General features: G+C 42.1%; 1 protein-coding gene across 1 annotated transcript in view; it reads right to left on the bottom strand.

Annotated features, from left to right (window-relative positions):
• Positions 1–23,072, bottom strand: part of LOC112259212 (glutamate receptor ionotropic, NMDA 2B-like) — a 127,552-nt gene that overhangs the window by 68,965 nt on the left and 35,515 nt on the right. Inside the window, exon 3 of the mRNA XM_042307219.1 lies at positions 7,822–8,421. Within this exon, the coding sequence (XP_042163153.1) occupies positions 7,822–8,421 (600 nt within the window). The remainder of the gene's footprint in view (positions 1–7,821; positions 8,422–23,072) is intronic.

Here is a 23,072-nt window from a genome sequence, read left to right as displayed (position 1 = left end):
TTGCTCAAGCTCAACCTGAGCTTCTGCAGCCACCTTTGGGAGCCCATCAAAGAACTGCTGTGTCACTGTTTTGTCCTCTTTGTACTCACACTTGTAGAGCTCAGCATAGAACTCTACTGCCCTCTTTCTAATTTCACTAGGGCTAGTGAGCTCTTGTCCAACAGATGATTTGAGACAATGAATAATTTTTCTTTGTCCATTCTTTTTCTCTAAACCAAAGAAAAATTTGGATGAGGCATCCATTTCAGATATTCCCTGAAATGTACTTCTCACCAGTGCCCCTGTGCTCTGATACCCAGCAGGTCTGCCAATGCAGTTTTTCTCCTCTTGAGGGCCTGAGTATGGCCTCGATCTCCTGTGGTCTCAACCAACGTCATGAGTTCCACTATTTCAAACTCTAGGGCTTTCATTGATCTGGTGATATCCTTGGTGACATTCCTCGTGTATTGATTACAAAATTGCTGAATCTGGATTTTCCCTATATCCCACCACTGTTGAATGGATACAAAACTGGCCTTTTGAGATCTCCATCTCTCCCAAAACAAACTGAAACAGTTCCTGAAGTGAGCATCACTCAATAAAGTTATATTAAAATGCCAGTATGCGCTTTTGGGTTTTACATCGTTAATGAACACCACCTCTGTTATTAAACAATGATCAGAAAATCCCACTGGAGTTATCACACTTGATTTACAAACTTGAGATTGATGCTCAAAAACATAAAACCTATCTAACCTGGCCATAGAGATGATGTTCTCTCTCACATGCGCCCAGGTGTACTGCCTTGTTCCTCCATGTTGACTCCGCCAAATATCACACAATTCATTTGTTACAATGAGGCGTTTTAAAAACATCCTTGAGGCTATATGAGGTTCTTGGTGATTTCTATCTAAATCACTAACTGTGCAGTTAAAATCCCCAGCAATAAACAAATAATCTTCTTTGTTACATTTCTCAATGGTATTTGATAATGTCTCTAAAAAACATACCCTCTCAACTGTCACCACTGGGGCATATACATTTATCAGACACATAGTGATGTTTTCATACCTTGCTCTAACTTTTAATAACCTCCCCTCAACTACCTCTTCAACCTCATATGACAACGGCAAAAACCCTTTTGAGAACAAGATAACCACACCCCCACTTTTTGAGTTTTTATGACTACACACCACTGTCCCCCCCACTCCTGTTGCCACATAACTTCATTTTCCAAATTACTATGCGTTTCTTGTAGAAAAATGATGTCACTTCCCTTTCCTCTAACTCATACACCATGGCTCTTTTTTTAACATCTCTTGCCCCATTTACGTTTAAAGAAGAAATCTTAAAACTGCTCATGGATAAAAAAAATATACAGAGGAAGATACAGCTACCACATCTCTTTACAGAGTTAAAACTGCAACTGAACTCTTTCATTTTCTTTAGAATTTACATCACTTATCACTCTCGTGACCACTTTCTTTAGTCTAGCAATTTCAGGGCTTTTCAAACTTCCCCCTGTAATTTTTGACATCAGAAACTTTGCTGATTCAATAAACAATTCACGTTCAGGGAAAAAATCAGTTACATTGTAATCCTGCATATATTTATTCCCTTTTGTCAACTTCAAAAATTGACGTATCCTCTCGATCCCATACATCCCTTCCACCCCATTTATCTCACTATATTGTTGTGACGTGTCAGATGACTCACTCTCACTATCCTCCCCAGAAGAATACTCCACCATCTCTACACCTTTTTCATCTTCAATTGATTTATCAAACTCTACCTTTCTCTTAGAATTAGACCCTTCACCACCCCTTAAATTCTTCCTTTTACTCCTAGGTATTTTGAAAACATCCGCTTCCTTTTCCCTTATTTCAATCTCCTCTTGACTTCCAATTTCATTTTCCAGCACCACCTCAGCGACGGCAGTCGCAATCTCACCTATTGTTTCCCCTCCCTCTTTGTTCTGATCTACCACAATTGCCCCCGTATCCACACTGCCTTCCTCTCCTGCTTTTCCAACCACATCTGCCCACCTTCTCTCTTCTCCTGCACCCGTAGTATTTTCAGCCCTTCGCGGTGGTGCGTTATTTGCACTCGCACTAAAACTATTACCAGGCTCAGCGCGCTCATTTTCGGGACAACTACGCACCAAATGCCCCTCTCTTCCACATCCAAAGCATTTCATTGATTCAGTAGATGCATAGAAGACATAATCAAATCCATCAATCTTAAAGCTAAACGCTAAATTCAGTTCATCTCCTTCCTTTTTAAAATCATATGCACTTGTCTCCTATGAGACACGACATGTTTCAACAACGGAGATTTGCATCCAAAAAGAACCTTCTTTATTGTAGATACTATTTGACCATGGCGAGATAACTCTCGCTCTAACACTTCATCTCTAACAAATGGTGGCACGTTAGAAAGCATAACTTTCTTCGCAGGATTCATAAGCGGAAATACCGGCGTCTGTGTTTCCCGCAACACAACACCCCTCTCAACTATTTTATTCACCTTTTCAATTGAATCTAAGAATATCACTACAGCGCTATTCATCCTTGAGGCTGATTTGATGCTATCATACCCAATGATAGCACCCACAGCCAAGCTACATTCTTCCACTGAACACCCGGCCGCAGCAGGAATCTTTACTCCATGCCTCCGACTAAGTTTTTCAAACTTTTCATTTCCACAGTGGCCATAGCAACCAGCTCCACCCGCTGGTTGTGCCCTCGCGAAAAACCAACCTCAAAGCAAAGATCCCACCACCCCTATACGTGCTTATTGATAGTTTAAACAAGATACCCTTAAAACAACTAAACTAATCAATATATATATATATATACATACCAACCCCCAATAGAGTGAAAAGAAATTCCATTCGCACTCACAATCACTCCTGCCTGACGACTCACTCCCAGCATGCACTCCCAGCATGCACTCCGACGAGAGAGAGAGAGAGAGAGAGAGAGAGAGAGAGAGAGAGAGAGAGAGAGAGAGAGAGAGAGGGAGGGAGGGAGGGAGGGAGAGAGAGAGAGAGAGGGAGAGGGAGAGAGAGAGAGAGAGAGAGAGAGAGAGAGAGAGAGAGAGGGGAGAGAGAGAGTAATGCAAGAGAAAGGCCATAATGTATTATGCCAGCCCAGGCGCAATTTAGATTTTGGCCACTAGATGGCAGCAGTGTATGTGCAAAGTTTTAGACTGATCCAATGAACCATTGCATTTCTGTTAAACCGTGTATCAAGACTGCCCAAATGTGCCTAATTGGTTTATTAATACATGTTCAAGTTCATAATTGTGCACTCTCCTCAAACAATAGCATGGTATTCTTTCACTGAAATAGCTACTGCAAATTGGACAGTGCAGTTAGATTAACAATGCAGTGCAAATCAAATATTTATGGTGTCACGCACGTCTTCTGTTGTTTGATTGTGCTGATAAATAATGTGTAGACCGTGATTCATATTGGATTAGATTCCTCGGGGGTCATTTGGTTACTTTTCTTGTTTGCATCTATTGCTGACGTTGTGATATTTAAATCCCAGCACCACTGTAGGTGAGGATGCGATATCTTTCATATTGAAGACTGGCCTGGCTGGCTGGTGTAGTCTAGATGAACTGCTGTTCCAGTGGGATGCCCCGAGGTGATAACCTACATCACCAGCTATTTGTCAAGCTATCAAGTTTACCTTGAAGACTTGTCAAGTAGCACATCTAGAAATATCTTCACAAGACTTGATATCATAAGAGGCTAATGATGATCACTAAATAGAGTGATTGGTATGTAAGCTAGATACTGTAGCAATATACAGTACCAGCAACTCTAGTCCATGGAAGAATGATCTATCCCAGACTGCTTCAATCTGCACACTTCCATCTCTCTTTCCTTCTCTCTCTCCATCTCTCTCTCCTTCTATCTTTCCTTCTATCTCTCTTTCCTTCTATCTCTCTCCTTCTATCTCTCTTTCCTTCTTTCCTTCTCTCCTCCATCTCTCTTTCCTTCTCTCTCTCCTTCCATCTCTCTCTCCTTCTATCTCTCTTTCCTTCTCTCTATCTCTTTCTCCTATCTCTCTCTCTTTCTCTCTCTCCTTATATCTCTCTTTCCTTCTCTCTATCTCTTTCTCCTTCCATCTCTCTCTCCTTCCATCTCTCTTTCCATCTCTCTCCTTCTATCTCTCTTTCCTTCTCGCACTCCATCTCTCCTTCCATCTCTCTCTCTCCTTCCGTCATGCAGTAATGCACTTGCTCCTCTCTCACTTATCTCTCACCCTTCTCTCTCTTCCATCTTATTCATTGATACAGATGTGAGTACAGCTTCCCTCTATCCATCTTTCTTTTCTCTCCGCCTCAACCATCTTTTCCCTCGTTCCTGGGTGACTCTGTCGGAGACCCACCAGCTGTCGCACCTTCCCTCTGTTCCTCTATAACAGCAGCCTTTGGTCCATCCGTCTATCCATCACCCATCCCTTGGTTTCAATTTCACAATACAAAAATGTATAGATATATATACTGTATATTTCACAGCACCCACTGTAGATACTACTCTGTGTACTACTTCAGCACCACACCAAAACCCACTGTAGACACTACTCTGTGTACTACTTCAGCACCACACCAAAACCCACTGTAGATACTACTCTGTGCACTACTTCAGCACCACACCAAAACCCACTGTAGATACTACTCTGTGCACTACTTCAGCACCACTCCTGTTTTCTATTCCAGACATCAGCTATAAAAATATCTTATTTCCCCTTGGCTCTCTGTCTCACTTATGATCCTGCTGTATAGGTAAGCAAAGGGTTGCCTTGCCAACTGCATCAGCGGCATTTGGCCTTGTATGAAAGATAGAGAAAGACGGAGGGAGAAAGAGGGAGAGAGAGAGAGAGACAGAGAGAGAGAGCGAGAGAGAGAGAGAGAGAGAGAGAGAGAGAAAGGGAAAGAGAGAGAGAGAGAAAGAGAGAGTCAGAGAGAGAGAACGAGACAGAGAGAGAGAGAGAGAGAGAGGGAAAGGGAAAGAGAGGGAGAGAGAGAGAGAGAGAGAGAGGGAAAGAGAGAGAGAGAGAGAGAGAGAGAGAGAGAGAGAGAGAGGGAGAGAGAGAGAGAGAGAAAGGGAAAGACAGAGAGAGAGAGACAAACATCTTCTTTTACATTTCCCTTTCCCCCATCTCGCTCTGTCAATTCTCCAAAGCTTATTATACTGAACAAAAATATAAACGCAACATGTAAAGTGTTGGTCCCATGTTTCATGAGCTGAAGTAAAAGATCCCTGAAATGTTCCATATGTACAAAAAGCTTAGTTCTCTAAAATTTTGGGGACAAATTTGTTTACATCCCTGTTAGTGAGCATTTCTCCTTTGCCGAGATAGTACATCCACCTGACAGGTGTAGCATATCAAGAAAAATGAGCAGGTTTGTCACACAACACAATGCCAGAGATGACTCAAGTTCTGAGGTTTTGAATGCTAATTTCTCTACCATAAGCCCGACTCCAACGCCGTTTTAGAGACTTTGATAGTACGCCCCACCGGCCTCACAACTGCAGACCAGGTGTAACCACGTCAGCCCAGGACCTCCACATCCAGCTTCTTCGCCTGCAGGATCATCTGAGACCAGACACCCGGACAGCTGAGGAAATTGAGGAGTATTTCTGTCTATAATAAAGCCCTTTTGTGAGGAAAAACTCATTCTGATTGGCTGTGCCTGGCCCCCCAGTGTGTGGGCCAGTCTCCCAAGTGGGTGGGCCTAAGCCCTCCCAGGCCCACCGATGGCTGCGCCCCTGCCCAGTCATGTGAAATCCATAGATTAGAGCCTAATGAATTTATTTAAATTGACGGATTTCCTTATATGAACTGTAACTCAGTAAAATCATTAAAATTGCTGAATGTTGCGTTTATATTTTTGTTCAGTCTAGTTCCCCAAAGCCTTACACCACATTTTCTCAAGCTCTCTGCTTCAACCTTTGATTTTACCTTCATCACTCTATGTCTCTCTCTCTCTTTTCTCTTCCCAGCTACGGGGCCTCTCCTTGCTCCTTCACGCCTCCAGTCTGTGCTGCTGTCTCACTCTGTCTGCCACGTTTCCAGCAGCTAGCTTCTGTAGCGCCGTCCTCTCCACACACCTGCTGTCCTTCATTCCCCCAAGATTCCCTCTCAGGAGGAGAGGCTGTTCTTTCACCATCCCTCTCCTTCTCCCGCTCTTATTCTACCATATTCTCAACCAATATTGTTTCAGCCCATTAAACAACAGACACACAAATCCGTTTGGAGACGGAGACTAGCATGGCCTTGGATGTGGCTCCATTTCTCTCTCCTGGGCCCTGTGTTGGCTTCCGGCCTGGGAAATCCACTTAGCCGCAGCGGCACAAGCCTGGGCTCCTGGCGCATGGATGGCATGTGCACTTAATGAATTACACCTTCAGTCTGCATGCATACCCTGTACACCTCTTTATGAACAATAAAATACATCATGTTTACACGTTTAACAAGGGCGGGTGGTGTATCATCAATATATCTATGTGTGTAGGATATACTATGGGGTCAGTGACACGTATGTATGGCCGTGGCACAACGGGCAGGGTCAGTGGATGTCGTACCTGTCGATAGAGATGTGTGGGGTAAATGTCATTTGACTGCCCAATGCTATCCTCCATAGTGTAATGGGGATATAGGGGGATGAATGGCTGGCTGGAGGCCCTAGTGGGTCATGTTTGCTGGTGGACCCTGTTGAAGCAGGGTCAAACGTGGAAGGGTGAGCAGAGATAATGTTTTATCCAAATGGAAGCCGTTGTGCTGAAAGCACGTGACGTCAGTTGGAATGCCCAGCGGACGGCCTCATTCCGGGCAGCTTTTTTTTTGGAGGCTGTTTGAAATTCTTGGAGTTTCTGGGAGCCCATTTTGTACAGCTGTGTTTGTTCAGGCTGAATAAAAGTTGATTATTCTGCAGAAAAAAAATTGTCCAGTCCAGCAGCACGGTCCAAACGCGGATCACAGCCGGCTAAGATAAAGCAGGACCAGATTGCTTCATCCCATTAGACATGGTTAAAGTGAATAGAATGAAAAGGGGTGGGGGAGAAATATCATAGGGATGAGCCATAGAGGGATCTAGTGGAACTCTGTCATGCCGAGGTAACACTGTATGTCTGGTGACAGTACAGCTTCCTCTCTCTCTCGCTCTCTCTCTCTCTCTCTCTCTCTCTCTCTCTCTCTCTCTCTCTCTCTCGCTCTCTCTCTCGCTCTCTCTCTCTCTCTCTCTCTCTCTCTCTCTCTCTCTCTCTCTCTCTCTCTCTCTCTCTCGCTCTCTCTCTCTCTCTCTCTCTCTCTCTCTCTCTCTCTCTCTCTCTCTCTCTCTCTCTCTCTCTCACTCTCTCGCTCTCTCTCGTGCTCTCTCTCTCTCTCTCTCTCTCTCTCACTCTCTCTCTCTCTCTCTCCCTCTCTCTCTCTCTCTCACTCATGCCAGTCTACTTGAGTTATTCTTTTCTTTCTCTATGCACGTCTTCTCTCCCTGTCTTCCTGTTCCCTCCTATCGCACCACGCTGATCCTGTCTCCAACTTCCCCACTCTTTCCAGGTTTCTTCAAAGGAAACAACCCCTCTTGCTCTCTGTCAAACACCTGCATCTGTTTTCCTATGAATGAACCAGCATTGATCTGATAGTGGTAACGACGTGGCACCAGAAAGCCGTCGCCACTTCACTTATGAACAGATCATTGTTTAAGACAACAATGAAATACAGAGGATCAAGACTAACAGATAAAAACATTGCTCATACTTTTTTCTTTTCTCGATCACCCTCTCTCACACACACAGTACACATAGAAACACACACACTGTACCTTGGCAGCCATGATCATGGAGGAGCCACCGCGGACCCCCAGGATGGGGATGTGTGTCTGTGCAGAGATGAAGTCCAGGATCTGGGCTATGGCCTCCTGATCCGTGTCGTCCCCGAACACCACGCCCTGGAGCCAGTGCTCTGTCATCAGGTCACAGATGCTCTTGATGATGCTCTTGGGGTCCGTCTCGTTCATGGTGAGCACTTCCACGTTGGGCGCCAGCGGCATGTGCAGGAAGTCGTCCTTCTCCCGGGCGCCCGCCAACGCCACCTCGCTAGAGTTGCCCACCAGCACCACAGCGATGCTGAGGCCCTGAACCAGCTTGGGCAGAACCTGGTGGTGGGGAGGCTGGGCCATGGGGATGTAGTGGGCCACGCCCCCGCCCTTGTCTCTGCGAGAGTGACAGGTGGGGGGCAGGTGGAACAGGCACATCAGGAGGCCCAGGAGGGACAGGGAGAGGGAGGAGAGGGCCGCACGGCGCCGGGGAGGACGTCTCACCTCCTGGGGGGGCAGGGGTGTGGGGGACGCTCGCCTTTCCTGAGGGTAGGAGGGGCTGTGGCAGCCGCAGACATGCATAATCGAGGAGTGGGAATGTAATACCTGGGGGGGGTGGGGAGGGAGGGGGGGGAGGGAGGGAGGGGGGGGGAGGGAGGGAGGGAGGGAGGGAGAGAGGGAGGGGGAGGGAGGGAGGGAGGGAGGGAGGGAGGGAGGGAGGGAGGGAGGGGGGGGGGGAGGGAGGGAGAGGGAGGGAGGGAGGGGGGGAGGGAGGGAGGGAGGGGGTGGGTGGGGGGAGGGAGAGGAGGGAGGGAGGGGGAGGGAGGGAGAGAGAGAGAGAGAGGTCAATGTGGCCCATAGACATTGATTGACTTAAGTGGATTGACAAGAGCCTATAACATGAATCAGTGTATCACTAACCATGTTTCTATCTACAGTTTTTATGTGAGTAAAGTCATACCATATTAAAAAAAATCACTACAGCTGTGATGGGAACAGGAGATCTCGGTATATTTTTATCACTACAGCTGTGATGGGAACAGGAGATCTCGGTATATTTTTATCACTACAGCTGTGATGGGAACAGGAGATCTCTGTATATTTTTATCACTACAGCTGTGATGGGAACAGGAGATCTCGGTATATTTTTATCACTCCAGCTGTGATGGGAACAGGAGATCTCGGTATATTTTTATCACTACAGCTGTGATGGGAACAGGAGATCTCGGTATATTTTTATCACTACAGCTGTGATGGGAACAGGAGATCTCGGTATATTTTTATCACTACAGCTGTGATGGGAACAGGAGATCTCGGTATATTTTTATCACTACAGCTGTGATGGGAACAGGAGATCTCGGTATATTTTTATCACTCCAGCTGTGATGGGAACAGGAGATCTCGGTATATTTTTATCACTACAGCTGTGATGGGAACAGGAGATCTCTGTATATTTTTATCACTACAGCTGTGATGGGAACAGGAGATCTCGGTATATTTTTATCACTACAGCTGTGAAGGGAACAGGAGATCTCGGTATATTTTTATCACTACAGCTGTAATGGGAACAGGAGATCTCGGTATATTTTTATCACTCCAGCTGTGATGGGAACAGGAGATCTCGGTATATTTTTATCACTCCAGCTGTGATGGGAACAGGAGATCTCGGTATATTTTTATCACTACAGCTGTGATGGGAACAGGAGATCTCGGTATATTTTTATCACTCCAGCTGTGATGGGAACAGGAGATCTCGGTATATTTTTATCACTACAGCTGTGATGGGAACAGGAGATCTCTGTATATTTTTATCACTACAGCTGTGATGGGAACAGGAGATCTCGGTATATTTTTATCACTCCAGCTGTGATGGGAACAGGAGATCTCGGTATATTTTTATCACTACAGCTGTGATGGGAACAGGAGATCTCGGTATATTTTTATCACTACAGCTGTGATGGGAACAGGAGATCTCGGTATATTTTTATCACTACAGCTGTGATGGGAACAGGAGATCTCGGTATATTTTTATCACTACAGCTGTGATGGGAACAGGAGATCTCGGTATATTTTTATCACTCCAGCTGTGATGGGAACAGGAGATCTCGGTATATTTTTATCACTACAGCTGTGATGGGAACAGGAGATCTCTGTATATTTTTATCACTACAGCTGTGATGGGAACAGGAGATCTCGGTATATTTTTATCACTACAGCTGTGAAGGGAACAGGAGATCTCGGTATATTTTTATCACTACAGCTGTAATGGGAACAGGAGATCTCGGTATATTTTTATCACTCCAGCTGTGATGGGAACAGGAGATCTCGGTATATTTTTATCACTCCAGCTGTGATGGGAACAGGAGATCTCGGTATATTTTTATCACTACAGCTGTGATGGGAACAGGAGATCTCGGTATATTTTTATCACTCCAGCTGTGATGGGAACAGGAGATCTCGGTATATTTTTATCACTACAGCTGTGATGGGAACAGGAGATCTCTGTATATTTTTATCACTACAGCTGTGATGGGAACAGGAGATCTCGGTATATTTTTATCACTCCAGCTGTGATGGGAACAGGAGATCTCGGTATATTTTTATCACTACAGCTGTGATGGGAACAGGAGATCTCGGTATATTTTTATCACTACAGCTGTGATGGGAACAGGAGATCTCGGTATATTTTTATAAATGCTGACAGATCTTTTTTTGTTCAACATGTTTTTTTATTCATTGGAAAAATGTATTATGCGAGAAATGGTGGTGGAAACGCCTTTATGCGCAAATATTGATAGAATAACCATAGAATAACCTTGGAGAGATATGGTGTGTGGTTCTCCCACTATGACTCGGGAAACCATGCAGTTTATTAGGCTACAGATGAAATAAATTATGAACTTCACAGGGTGGTGAAAGTGCATGGTGATCTTGATGCTCCTTTCCAATAAATATTGAGGGTCTTATTCTGGTGACATGATGATTGATGCTAGACTGCTGTTTATCCATAATAAACTCATCATGTAGACTGGCCTCTCTGTATCTGGGAGCTGTTGGCTAGACTGCTGTTCATCCATAGTAAACTCATCATGTAGACTGGCCTCACTGTAACTGTGAGCTATTGGCTAGAGTGCATGTGCCAAGACCAGAGTAGGCACATTTTCTACTTAATACAACCGTTTTTGTGACAAAAATATTAGTAGAGTTGAAAATGCATTAAAAACACATTGAACTTCAGGTTTTTATTCGGTAAAGGAAAACTTAAGCTAAAAGTACATTTCACTGGAAACAACACTGGTTTCTTTATGCAGATTTGTTTTATATTCGCATGAAAATCTGTCGCCAGTTGGATGGAAACCTAGCTAGGACTGGTTGTATATGACATACAGTACTTCAATAGTGCATAAACAGACACACACACATGGATACAAGGTATACATACACTCATACTGATCAATATTTCAGGAGGGGTGTTTTCAAGCAGGATAATGGTCTTTATTATGGATGACATAAACTCTCCAAATGGATGGGTGGCTGAATCCCTGACAGGGAGGGAGGAGAGGAAAGAGAGAAGGCAAGAGGAGGAGGGAAGAGGGAAATGTAAAGGAGAGAGGGAGAGATAGGATGAGAAAGAAGCAGACAGAGAGAGGGGGGTACATGATGACTGAGGAACTGGCTTGATGTGATGAGTGAACACTGGCTCCCTGATACACAGACGGAAAGATGGACAGATTCTGAGGGAGGGAGGGATGAATGCCCCGAGCGAATAACAAGTCTCAATACCCCCCCACATCTTCACCCCTCCTCCTCTCTTCTCTCCTATTTTATCCCAACACTCATTTACTCTCCATCCCTCTATCCACCTCTCTCCAACGCTTTACTTGAATGACCACATACTGTATCTTTTTTATAGACCTTCATTAACAGTGATGAAGAGGGGGGGCTTGAGGGATGGAAGAAGAGAGAGTGAATGACACAAAGTGAGAAGAATAAGTAGTTAAACATATCCTATTTGAAAAACTATACAGTGAGCTCTATACAGTGAACTTTTTGTATATAGTCCCCCCCTTTTAGGGAGCAAAATGATTGTAATGGTGATAGGTTAGAATGTCTTGGGGGTATGATATTTGTGCGTCTGTAACTTTCTCACTCACCATTATTCATGATTCATTTAGGATTATCCGTAATCATGGTAGCATTCACATCAATGTAGAGTTTGTGACTCTACAAAGTTTGTTTTGGTTGTCATTTTGGAGTCACTTTAATTGTAAATAAGAATAGAATACGTTTCTAAGCATTTCTACATTGATGTGAATGCTACCATGATTACGGATAATCCTAAATGAATCATGAATAATGGTGAGTGAGAAAGTTACAGACGCACAAATATCATACCCCCAAGACATTCTAACCTATCACCATTACAATAACAAGGGAGTTTAACATTTATGGGGGGTGGGGGTATGATATTTGTGGGTATGTGAGTGTGCATATCAGCGGCTCCTAAATATTGTGGAGGTGGTTGTAATAGCGTGTGAGTGTGTGCATGTGTGTGTGCACCATGGAGTGTGTGTGTGTGTGTGTGTGTGTGTGTGTGCATGCATGTGTGTGTTTGTGTATGTGTGTAAGCACCGTGGAGTGTGTGTGTGTGCACACTCACCGTGGAACAAAAGCAAAAGTTTAAAAGGCAGAGGGAGTAAAAAGAAAAATCCTGAACAAACAAACCCTATAGGAACGAGACAGTGAGCAGGATAGAGGGAAAGAGAGAGGAGAGATTGAGAGGCTGGGGGATGGAAGGGGGAGGTGTGTAGAGATGACAAAAATACTTCTTTAGGATAACTAATTGCTGGAGGTTCGTCAGCACTAATTACAGGTCCCTGTGTTAATTGCCAATTGTACACTCCTCTAAAGAGAGAGGGAGAGGGAGCAGGGGAGGGTAGGGAGGGACAGAGAAGAGTGACAGAGGAAGAGAGAGAATAGGAATACAGACAATCTGCTAAAAGTAAGGCATATGAGGAGGTGGAGGGACACCAAGAGACAGAGAAAGAGATTCGTGGAGAGAGAATGGAGGAGGTGTGAGAAAGAGTAAGAGAGGGAGGATTGGCAGCTGGAGTGGGCCTTGATGGAAAGCAATGAGAGGGAAAAGGAGACTGAGAGAAAGAATGAGGGGAATGGCAGCAGATAGACTGAGAAAAGAAAGAGGGATGGGAGAGAGAGGGGGAGGAAAAGGAAGAAAGAGAGAGGGGGTGATGCTTCCTTTGAATCTGTACTTCTCTAGCAGCACTCAGTTTCCATGGCAACAATTAGCATAGGCCTCTCCACACACTGTTGATGGACACAGAGATATATATGCACACACACACACACACACACACACACCCGCACACGCACACACACACACACACACACACACACAGCCCATTCCCACACATTGATGTGCCCTGGCATATCGCAAACTCTGATAAGCAATCAATGCACCCTTGCAATGGGTCCATTTTACACACCGATTGTTTTCACGGGCAAATTAACATAGACACATTTTACACACCAACAAAGGCACATATTACACATTTACTGTATACACAATGTCCATTCAGATGATGAACCCATGAAGTTCTAGAATTCCCAGAACGGCACTTAAAGCAGAAAAAAGTTGATCACATAATAGAGTGAGAATCCAAATGACCGACTAATTAGGAATGTCTGCCGACTGCTACTGGTGGTTACCTCCCTGAATAACCCCAGGTAATAAGTGGGAATAAATGGACTATCAAAAGTGTAATTGTCATTAATGAAAGCTTGGACTAACATGGCTCAACTGATGTAGAGACACTGTTAGGATATGAGGCATGACGTGGATATTATGGCTCTGTAATTGGACGCCTTTGTCAGCCATAAATCACACAACTACAACTAGCACAGGGCCGGGGTGGTGGTGGCGAGCCTTGTCAAAATAACCCAGATATTAGACGGGCACTCACGTTTACGCACTGACATAGAGTACCAGTCAAAAGTTTGGACACACCTACTCATTCAAGGGTTATTCTTTATTTTTACTATTTTCTACATTGTACAATAATAGTGAAGACATCAAAACTATGAAATAACACACATGGAATCATGTAGTAACCAAAAAAGTGTTAAAAAAAAAAATCCAAATCTATTTTAAAAGTAGCCACCCTTTGCCTTGATGACAGCTTTGCACACTCTTGGCATTCTCTCAACGAGCTTCATGAGGAATGCTTTTTTGAAGGAGTTCCCACATATGCTGAGCACTTGTTGGCTGCCTTTCCGTCACTCTGCAGTCCAACTCATCCCAAACCATCTCAATTGGGTTGATTTCAGGTGATTGTGGAGGCCAGGTCATCTGATGCAGCACTCCATCACTCTCCTTCTTGGTCAAATAGCACTTACACAGCCTGGAGGTGTGTTTTGGGCCATTGTCCTGTTGAAAAACAAATGATAGTCCCACTAAGCCCAAACCAGATGGAATGGTGTATCGCTGTAGAATGCTGTGGTAGCCATGCTGGTTAAGTGTGCCTTTAATTCTAAATAAATCACAGAAAGTGTCGCCTGCAAAACACCATCACACCTCCTCCTCCACGCTTCACGTTGGAAACCACACATGCGGAGATCATCATTCCACCTAATCTGCGTCTCACAAAGACATGGTGGTTGGGAACCCAAAATCTCAAATTTGGACTCATCAGACCAAAGGACAGATTTCCACCTGTCTAATATCCATTACTCGTGTTTCTTGGCCCAAGCAAGTCTCTTCTTGTTATTGGTGTCCTTTAGAAGTGGTTTCTTTGCAGCAATACGACCATGAAGGCCTGATTCATGCAGTCTCCTCTGAACAGTTCATATTGAGATGTGTCTGTTATTTGGGCTCTGGGTCTTCCATTCCTGTGGCAGTCCTCATGAGAGCCAGTTTCATCATAGTGCTTGATGGTTTTGCAACTGCAATTGAAGAAACTTTCGAAGTTCTTCAAATTTTCCGTATTGATGGATCTTCATGTCTTAAAGTAATGACGAACTGTTCTTGCCATAATATGGACTTGGTCTTTTACTAAATAGGGCTATCTTCTGTATAACACCCCTACCTTGTCACAACACAACTGATTGGCTCAAATGCATTAAGAAGGGAAGAAATTCCACAAAGTAACTTTCAACAAGGCACACCTGTTATTGAAATGCATTCCAATTGACTACCTCGTGAAGCTGGTTGAGAGAATGCCAAGAGTGTGCAAAGCTGTCATCAAGGAAAATGTTGGCAACTTTGAAGAATCTCAAATATAAAATATATTTTGATTTGTTTAACACTGGTTACATACAGTATGTGTTATTTCATAGTTTTGATGTCTTTACTATTATTCTACAATGTAGAAAATCGTTTTAAAAATTAAGAAAAACCCTTGAATGAGTAGGTGTCTCCAAACCTTTGACTGGTACTGTAACGGAGTGCCATCACACTGGCAAAAGACAGCCGTACACACAAAATAACAGTAGCACAGTGCTCTCTCTCTCTCTCTCTCTCTCTCTCTCTCTCTCTCTCTCTCTCTCTCTCTCTCTCTCTCTCTCTCTCTCTCTCTCTCTCTCTCTCTCTCTCTCTCTCTCTCTCTCTCTCTCTCTCTCTCTCTCTCTCTCTCTCTCTCTCTCTCTCTCTCTCTCTCTCTCTCTCTCTCTCTCTCTCTCTCTCTCTCTCTCTCTCTCACACACACACACACACACACAGGGCCATGCTGTTGTGTTTCCTGGAAAGTCATAACACGGAGAAGCTATCACAAGCTGTCATTTATAATGAATGCGCATTTGCTTTCTACAGTCACAACACAAGTGAAAGTACACAATACAGGGGAATATTGACTCCCAGTATTATCTAAAAGGTGAGGTTTGTCTGTGACAGCAGCATGTACTATCAGGTCCCTGAGGGGATGAGCTGGCCCCTAGAACACAGGGCCAAACCACTGAGAGGAGTGAACTATGTTGGCTCTAGTGGAAAAGTACATGCATGGGCCTTTAGCTGGCTGCTGGGGAGGAGGAGGCGGGTCTATTTGAACCTGAGGTCTGGACGTGATGTTCTGCAGCAGCCACTCACAGCCCCCTCATTACCATACACAGCCAGGCATACATTCACATGTTTACCGAGAGTCATTGAGTGTATAATGGTGTCTATTTCAAGAGAGAGGCTGTTGAGTGCCAATCAATCTCTCTTCTCATTATGTGTCTGACTGACAGTCGGAATATTTGCATGAATACGGAGAACAAATACAATATGTCATTTTTTATTTCTTGCTTTGATATTTAGGCGAGTGCGGAGGACAACAACACGTCTGTTTATGACCCATGTGTTCATACACTATCTTTGCCCGGAACTTGTACTGCAGTACTGAGAAATTGTGTCAAAGACCCAAACATTTTCTACTAAAGAAGCCATGAAGTTTTGTATCTTAATCTGTTTTCAGATGGAGAAGGATTCGATTGTTATAATATGTTATAACAAAACCCAATATCTGTGGCTTGTCTGAATATCAAGTGTTTTGAAGGAGAAAAGTGCTGAACAATGCCTGAAGTTGTGTAATGTGTTTTGACACAACCATGAAGGTAAGCAGTTGGTCCTGTAATAACTCTTAGATTTCTATTAACACCCACTCTTCTGATTGGAGGAGAAAAGTTCATCTCCTCCCTGACTTGTGGGCTCACTGCCCCCATATGCTTATCAGTGTACGTGAACAATTCCACTTCAGTTGGCCTATTTCCATTTGAAACATCCTTTACAGGTGTGTATGATTTCAAAGTGTTGCCTTTTGGAATAGTGAGAAAACCAGAGTGACCCCCGTGCCAATAACGGCCCGGTAATCACTTTAAATGTGTTTTATTGACAGCTTTTCACAGACCAGAGCCGCAATAATCTGTCCTCCTCCATCCATCTCATTCCAAGCTGTTATTTTTGGAACCAGGATCCTGCCTTTGGATTAGTAGGTGTGCAGGATATTTCCTTTGTGTGCATGTGTGTGTGTGTGTGTGTGTGTGTGTGTGTGTGTGTGTGTGTGTGTAATGTGTGTGTGTGTGTGTGTGTGTGTGTGTGTGTGTGTGTGTGTGTGTGTGTGTGTGTGTGTGTGTGTGTGTGTGTGTGTGTGTGTGTGTGTGAAAGAGAGACAACAGTGAAAATATTGCATTTGTCTTTCTTGCGTGCAGGGATATAAATGGTCTGAATTGAATTTGGTGCTGCAGCATTTGCTTAAAAGAAGATATGGGGATATAGATACCCGCTCAAAATATGCCTCCCATGAGTGAAAACCAACAGCTCGTGTACAGTCAAATGAATCAAAATGGTACCCTGAAATATGCTTAGGCAAGAGCACAACCTGATCTAGTTCAGTACTGTGGTGTCCATGTCTGTCTGCATTTACACCCCTCTAAAGCCAGAGGACGAAGGGACAAAACATCCCAGACCTAGTGCTACTAAGACATACTGTACAACAAACTAACAATTGAGGATGACAACTCTATTCTGTTCCCAATGGCTACTATGGCTTCGAAAAAGTTCACTTATTGACTACATAGATACAGTGTCCTAACTAGTTCACTTATTGACTGCATAGATAGTGTCCTAACTAGTTCACTTATTGAGTGCATAGATACAGTGTCGTAACTAGTTCACTTATTGAGTGCATAGATAGTGTCCTAACTAGTTCACTTATTGACTACATAGATACAGTGTCCTAACTAGTTCACTTATTGACTACATAGATACAGTGTCGTAACTAGTTCACTTATTGAGTGCATAGATACAGTGTCCTAACTAGTTCACTTATTGACTGCATAGATAGTGTCCTAACTAGTTCACTTATTGACTGCATAGATACAGTGTCGTAACTAGTTCACTTATTGAGTGCATAGATACAGTGTCCTAACTAGTTCACTTATTGACTGCATAGATAGTGTCCTAACTAGTTCACTTATTGAGTGCATAGACTAACTAGTTCACTTATTGACTGCATAGATAGTGTCCTAACTAGTTCACTTATTGAGTGCATAGATACAGTGTCGTAACTAGTTCACTTATTGACTGCATAGATAGTGTCCTAACTAGTTCATTTATTGACTGCATAGATACAGTGTCGTAACTAGTTCACTTATTGAGTGCATAGATAGTGTCCTAACTAGTTCACTTATTGAGTGCATAGATAGTGTCCTAACTAGTTCATTTATTGAGTGCATAGATACAGTGTCCTAACTAGTTCACTTATTGAGTGCATAGATAGTGTCCTAACTAGTTCACTTATTGAGTGCATAGATACAGTGTCCTAAATAGTTCACTTATTGACTGCATAGATACAGTGTCCTAACTAGTTCACTTATTGAGTGCATAGATAGTGTCCTAACTAGTTCACTTATTGAGTGCATAGATAGTGTCCTAAATAGTTCACTTATTGAGTGCATAGATAGTGTCCTAACTAGTTCACTTATTGAGTGCATAGATAGTGTCCTAACTAGTTCACTTATTGAGTGCATAGATAGTGTCCTAACTAGTTCACTTATTGAGTGCATAGATACAGTGTCCTAACTAGTTCACTTATTGAGTGCATAGATAGTGTCCTAACTAGTTCACTTATTGAGTGCATAGATACAGTGTCCTAACTAGTTCATTTATTGACTGCATAGATAGTGTCCTAACTAGTTCACTTATTGAGTGCATAGATAGTGTCCTAACTAGTTCACTTATTGACTGCATAGATACAGTGTCCTAACTAGTTCACTTATTGAGTGCATAGATACAGTGTCGTAACTAGTTCACTTATTGAGTGCATAGATAGTGTCCTAAATAGTTCACTTATTGACTGCATAGATAGTGTCCTAACTAGTTCACTTATTGACTGCATAGATAGTGTCCTAACTAGTTCACTTATTGACTGCATAGATACAGTGTCCTAACTAGTTCACTTATTGAGTGCATAGATAGTGTCCTAACTAGTTCACTTATTGACTACATAGATACAGTGTCCTAACTAGTTCACTTATTGAGTGCATAGATACAGTGTCCTAACTAGTTCACTTATTGACTACATAGATAGTGTCCTAACTAGTTCACTTATTGAGTGCATAGATAGTGTCCTAACTAGTTCACTTATTGAGTGCATAGATAGTGTCCTAACTAGTTCACTTATTGAGTGCATAGATACAGTGTCGTAACTAGTTCACTTATTGAGTACATAGATAGTGTCCTAACTAGTTCACTTATTGAGTGCATAGATAGTGTCCTAACTAGTTCACTTATTGAGTGCATAGATACAGTGTCGTAACTAGTTCACTTATTGAGTGCATAGATAGTGTCCTAACTAGTTCACTTATTGAGTGCATAGATAGTGTCCTAACTAGTTCACTTATTGAGTGCATAGATACAGTGTCGTAACTAGTTCACTTATTGAGTGCATAGATACAGTGTCCTAACTAGTTCACTTATTGACTACATAGATAGTGTCCTAACTAGTTCACTTATTGAGTGCATAGATAGTGTCCTAACTAGTTCACTTATTGAGTGCATAGATACAGTGTCCTAACTAGTTCATTTATTGAGTGCATAGATAGTGTCCTAACTAGTTCACTTATTGAGTGCATAGATACAGTGTCCTAACTAGTTCACTTATTGAGTGCATAGATAGTGTCCTAACTAGTTCACTTATTGAGTGCATAGATAGTGTCCTAACTAGTTCACTTGATATAGTGTCCTAACTAGTTCACTTATTGAGTGCATAGATACAGTGTCGTAACTAGTTCACTTATTGAGTGCATAGATACAGTGTCCTAACTAGTTCACTTATTGACTACATAGATAGTGTCCTAACTAGTTCACTTATTGACTACATAGATAGTGTCCTAACTAGTTCACTTATTGACTACATAGATAGTGTCCTAACTAGTTCACTTATTGAGTGCATAGATAGTGTCCTAACTAGTTCACTTATTGACTGCATAGATACAGTGTCGTAACTAGTTCACTTATTGAGTGCATAGATACAGTGTCCTAACTAGTTCACTTATTGACTGCATAGATACAGTGTCGTAACTAGTTCACTTATTGACTGCATAGATACAGTGTCCTAACTAGTTCACTTATTGACTGCATAGATACAGTGTCCTAACTAGTTCACTTATTGAGTGCATAGATAGTGTCGTAACTAGTTCACTTATTGACTGCATAGATAGTGTCGTAACTAGTTCACTTATTGAGTGCATAGATACAGTGTCCTAACTAGTTCACTTATTGACTGCATAGATACAGTGTCCTAACTAGTTCACTTATTGACTGCATAGATAGTGTCCTAACTAGTTCATTTATTGACTGCATAGATACAGTGTCCTAACTAGTTCACTTATTGAGTGCATAGATACAGTGTCCTAACTAGTTCCCTTATTGAGTGCATAGATAGTGTCCTAACTAGTTCACTTATTGACTGCATAGATACAGTGTCCTAACTAGTTCACTTATTGAGTGCATAGATACAGTGTCCTAACTAGTTCACTTATTGAGTGCATAGATACAGTGTCGTAACTAGTTCACTTATTGAGTGCATAGATACAGTGTCCTAACTAGTTCACTTATTGACTGCATAGATACAGTGTCCTAACTAGTTCACTTATTGAGTGCATAGATACAGTGTCCTAACTAGTTCACTTATTGAGTGCATAGATAGTGTCCTAACTAGTTCACTTATTGACTACATAGATACAGTGTCCTAACTAGTTCACTTATTGACTGCATAGATACAGTGTCCTAACTAGTTCACTTATTGAGTGCATAGATAGTGTCCTAACTAGTTCACTTATTGACTGCATAGATACAGTGTCGTAACTAGTTCACTTATTGAGTGCATAGATACAGTGTCCTAAATAGTTCACTTATTGACTGCATAGATACAGTGTCCTAACTAGTTCACTTATTGAGTGCATAGATACAGTGTCCTAACTAGTTCACTTATTGACTACATAGATACAGTGTCGTAACTAGTTCACTTATTGAGTGCATAGATACAGTGTCCTAACTAGTTCACTTATTGACTGCATAGATAGTGTCCTAACTAGTTCACTTATTGACTGCATAGATACAGTGTCGTAACTAGTTCACTTATTGAGTGCATAGATAGTGTCCTAACTAGTTCACTTATTGAGTGCATAGATAGTGTCCTAACTAGTTCATTTATTGACTGCATAGATAGTGTCCTAACTAGTTCACTTATTGAGTGCATAGATACAGTGTCGTAACTAGTTCACTTATTGAGTGCATAGATACAGTGTCTAACTAGTTCACTTATTGAGTGCATAGATAGTGTCCTAACTAGTTCATTTATTGAGTGCATAGATACAGTGTCCTAACTAGTTCACTTATTGAGTGCATAGATAGTGTCCTAACTAGTTCACTTATTGAGTGCATAGATAGTGTCCTAACTAGTTCATTTATTGACTGCATAGATAGTGTCCTAACTAGTTCACTTATTGAGTGCATAGATACAGTGTCGTAACTAGTTCACTTATTGAGTGCATAGATACAGTGTCCTAACTAGTTCACTTATTGAGTGCATAGATAGTGTCCTAACTAGTTCACTTATTGAGTGCATAGATAGTGTCCTAACTAGTTCACTTATTGAGTGCATAGATACAGTGTCCTAACTAGTTCACTTATTGAGTGCATAGATAGTGTCCTAACTAGTTCACTTATTGAGTGCATAGATAGTGTCCTAACTAGTTCACTTATTGAGTGCATAGATACAGTGTCGTAACTAGTTCACTTATTGAGTGCATAGATAGTGTCCTAACTAGTTCACTTATTGAGTGCATAGATACAGTGTCCTAACTAGTTCACTTATTGAGTGCATAGATAGTGTCCTAAATAGTTCACTTATTGACTGCATAGATAGTGTCCTAACTAGTTCACTTATTGACTGCATAGATACAGTGTCGTAACTAGTTCACTTATTGACTGCATAGATAGTGTCCTAAATAGTTCACTTATTGACTGCATAGATAGTGTCCTAACTAGTTCACTTATTGACTGCATAGATACAGTGTCCTAACTAGTTCACTTATTGAGTGCATAGATACAGTGTCCTAACTAGTTCACTTATTGACTGCATAGATACAGTGTCGTAACTAGTTCACTTATTGAGTGCATAGATACAGTGTCCTAAATAGTTCACTTATTGACTGCATAGATACAGTGTCCTAACTAGTTCACTTATTGAGTGCATAGATAGTGTCGTAACTAGTTCACTTATTGACTGCATAGATAGTGTCTAACTAGTTCACTTATTGAGTGCATAGATACAGTGTCCTAACTAGTTCACTTATTGACTGCATAGATACAGTGTCCTAACTAGTTCACTTATTGACTGCATAGATAGTGTCCTAACTAGTTCACTTATTGACTGCATAGATAGTGTCCTAACTAGTTCATTTATTGACTGCATAGATACAGTGTCCTAACTAGTTCACTTATTGAGTGCATAGATACAGTGTCCTAACTAGTTCCCTTATTGAGTGCATAGATAGTGTCCTAACTAGTTCACTTATTGACTGCATAGATACAGTGTCCTAACTAGTTCACTTATTGAGTGCATAGATACAGTGTCCTAACTAGTTCACTTATTGAGTGCATAGATACAGTGTCCTAACTAGTTCCCTTATTGAGTGCATAGATAGTGTCCTAACTAGTTCACTTATTGACTGCATAGATACAGTGTCCTAACTAGTTCACTTATTGACTGCATAGATACAGTGTCCTAACTAGTTCACTTATTGAGTGCATAGATAGTGTCCTAAATAGTTCACTTATTGAGTGCATAGATAGTGTCCTAAATAGTTCACTTATTGAGTGCATAGATAGTGTCCTAACTAGTTCACTTATTGAGTGCATAGATACAGTGTCCTAACTAGTTCCCTTATTGAGTGCATAGATAGTGTCCTAACTAGTTCACTTATTGACTGCATAGATACAGTGTCCTAACTAGTTCACTTATTGAGTGCATAGATACAGTGTCGTAACTAGTTCACTTATTGAGTGCATAGATAGTGTCCTAACTAGTTCACTTATTGACTGCATAGATACAGTGTCCTAACTAGTTCACTTATTGACTGCATAGATACAGTGTCGTAACTAGTTCACTTATTGAGTGCATAGATAGTGTCCTAAATAGTTCACTTATTGACTGCATAGATAGTGTCCTAACTAGTTCACTTATTGAGTGCATAGATACAGT

This window comes from Oncorhynchus tshawytscha, linkage group LG27, assembly GCF_018296145.1.
Source record: "Oncorhynchus tshawytscha isolate Ot180627B linkage group LG27, Otsh_v2.0, whole genome shotgun sequence".
Classification (NCBI taxonomy): Eukaryota; Metazoa; Chordata; class Actinopteri; order Salmoniformes; family Salmonidae; genus Oncorhynchus; species Oncorhynchus tshawytscha.
Note: the sequence above shows the minus strand (reverse complement) of the source record. Positions and strands in the feature narration are given on the sequence as shown.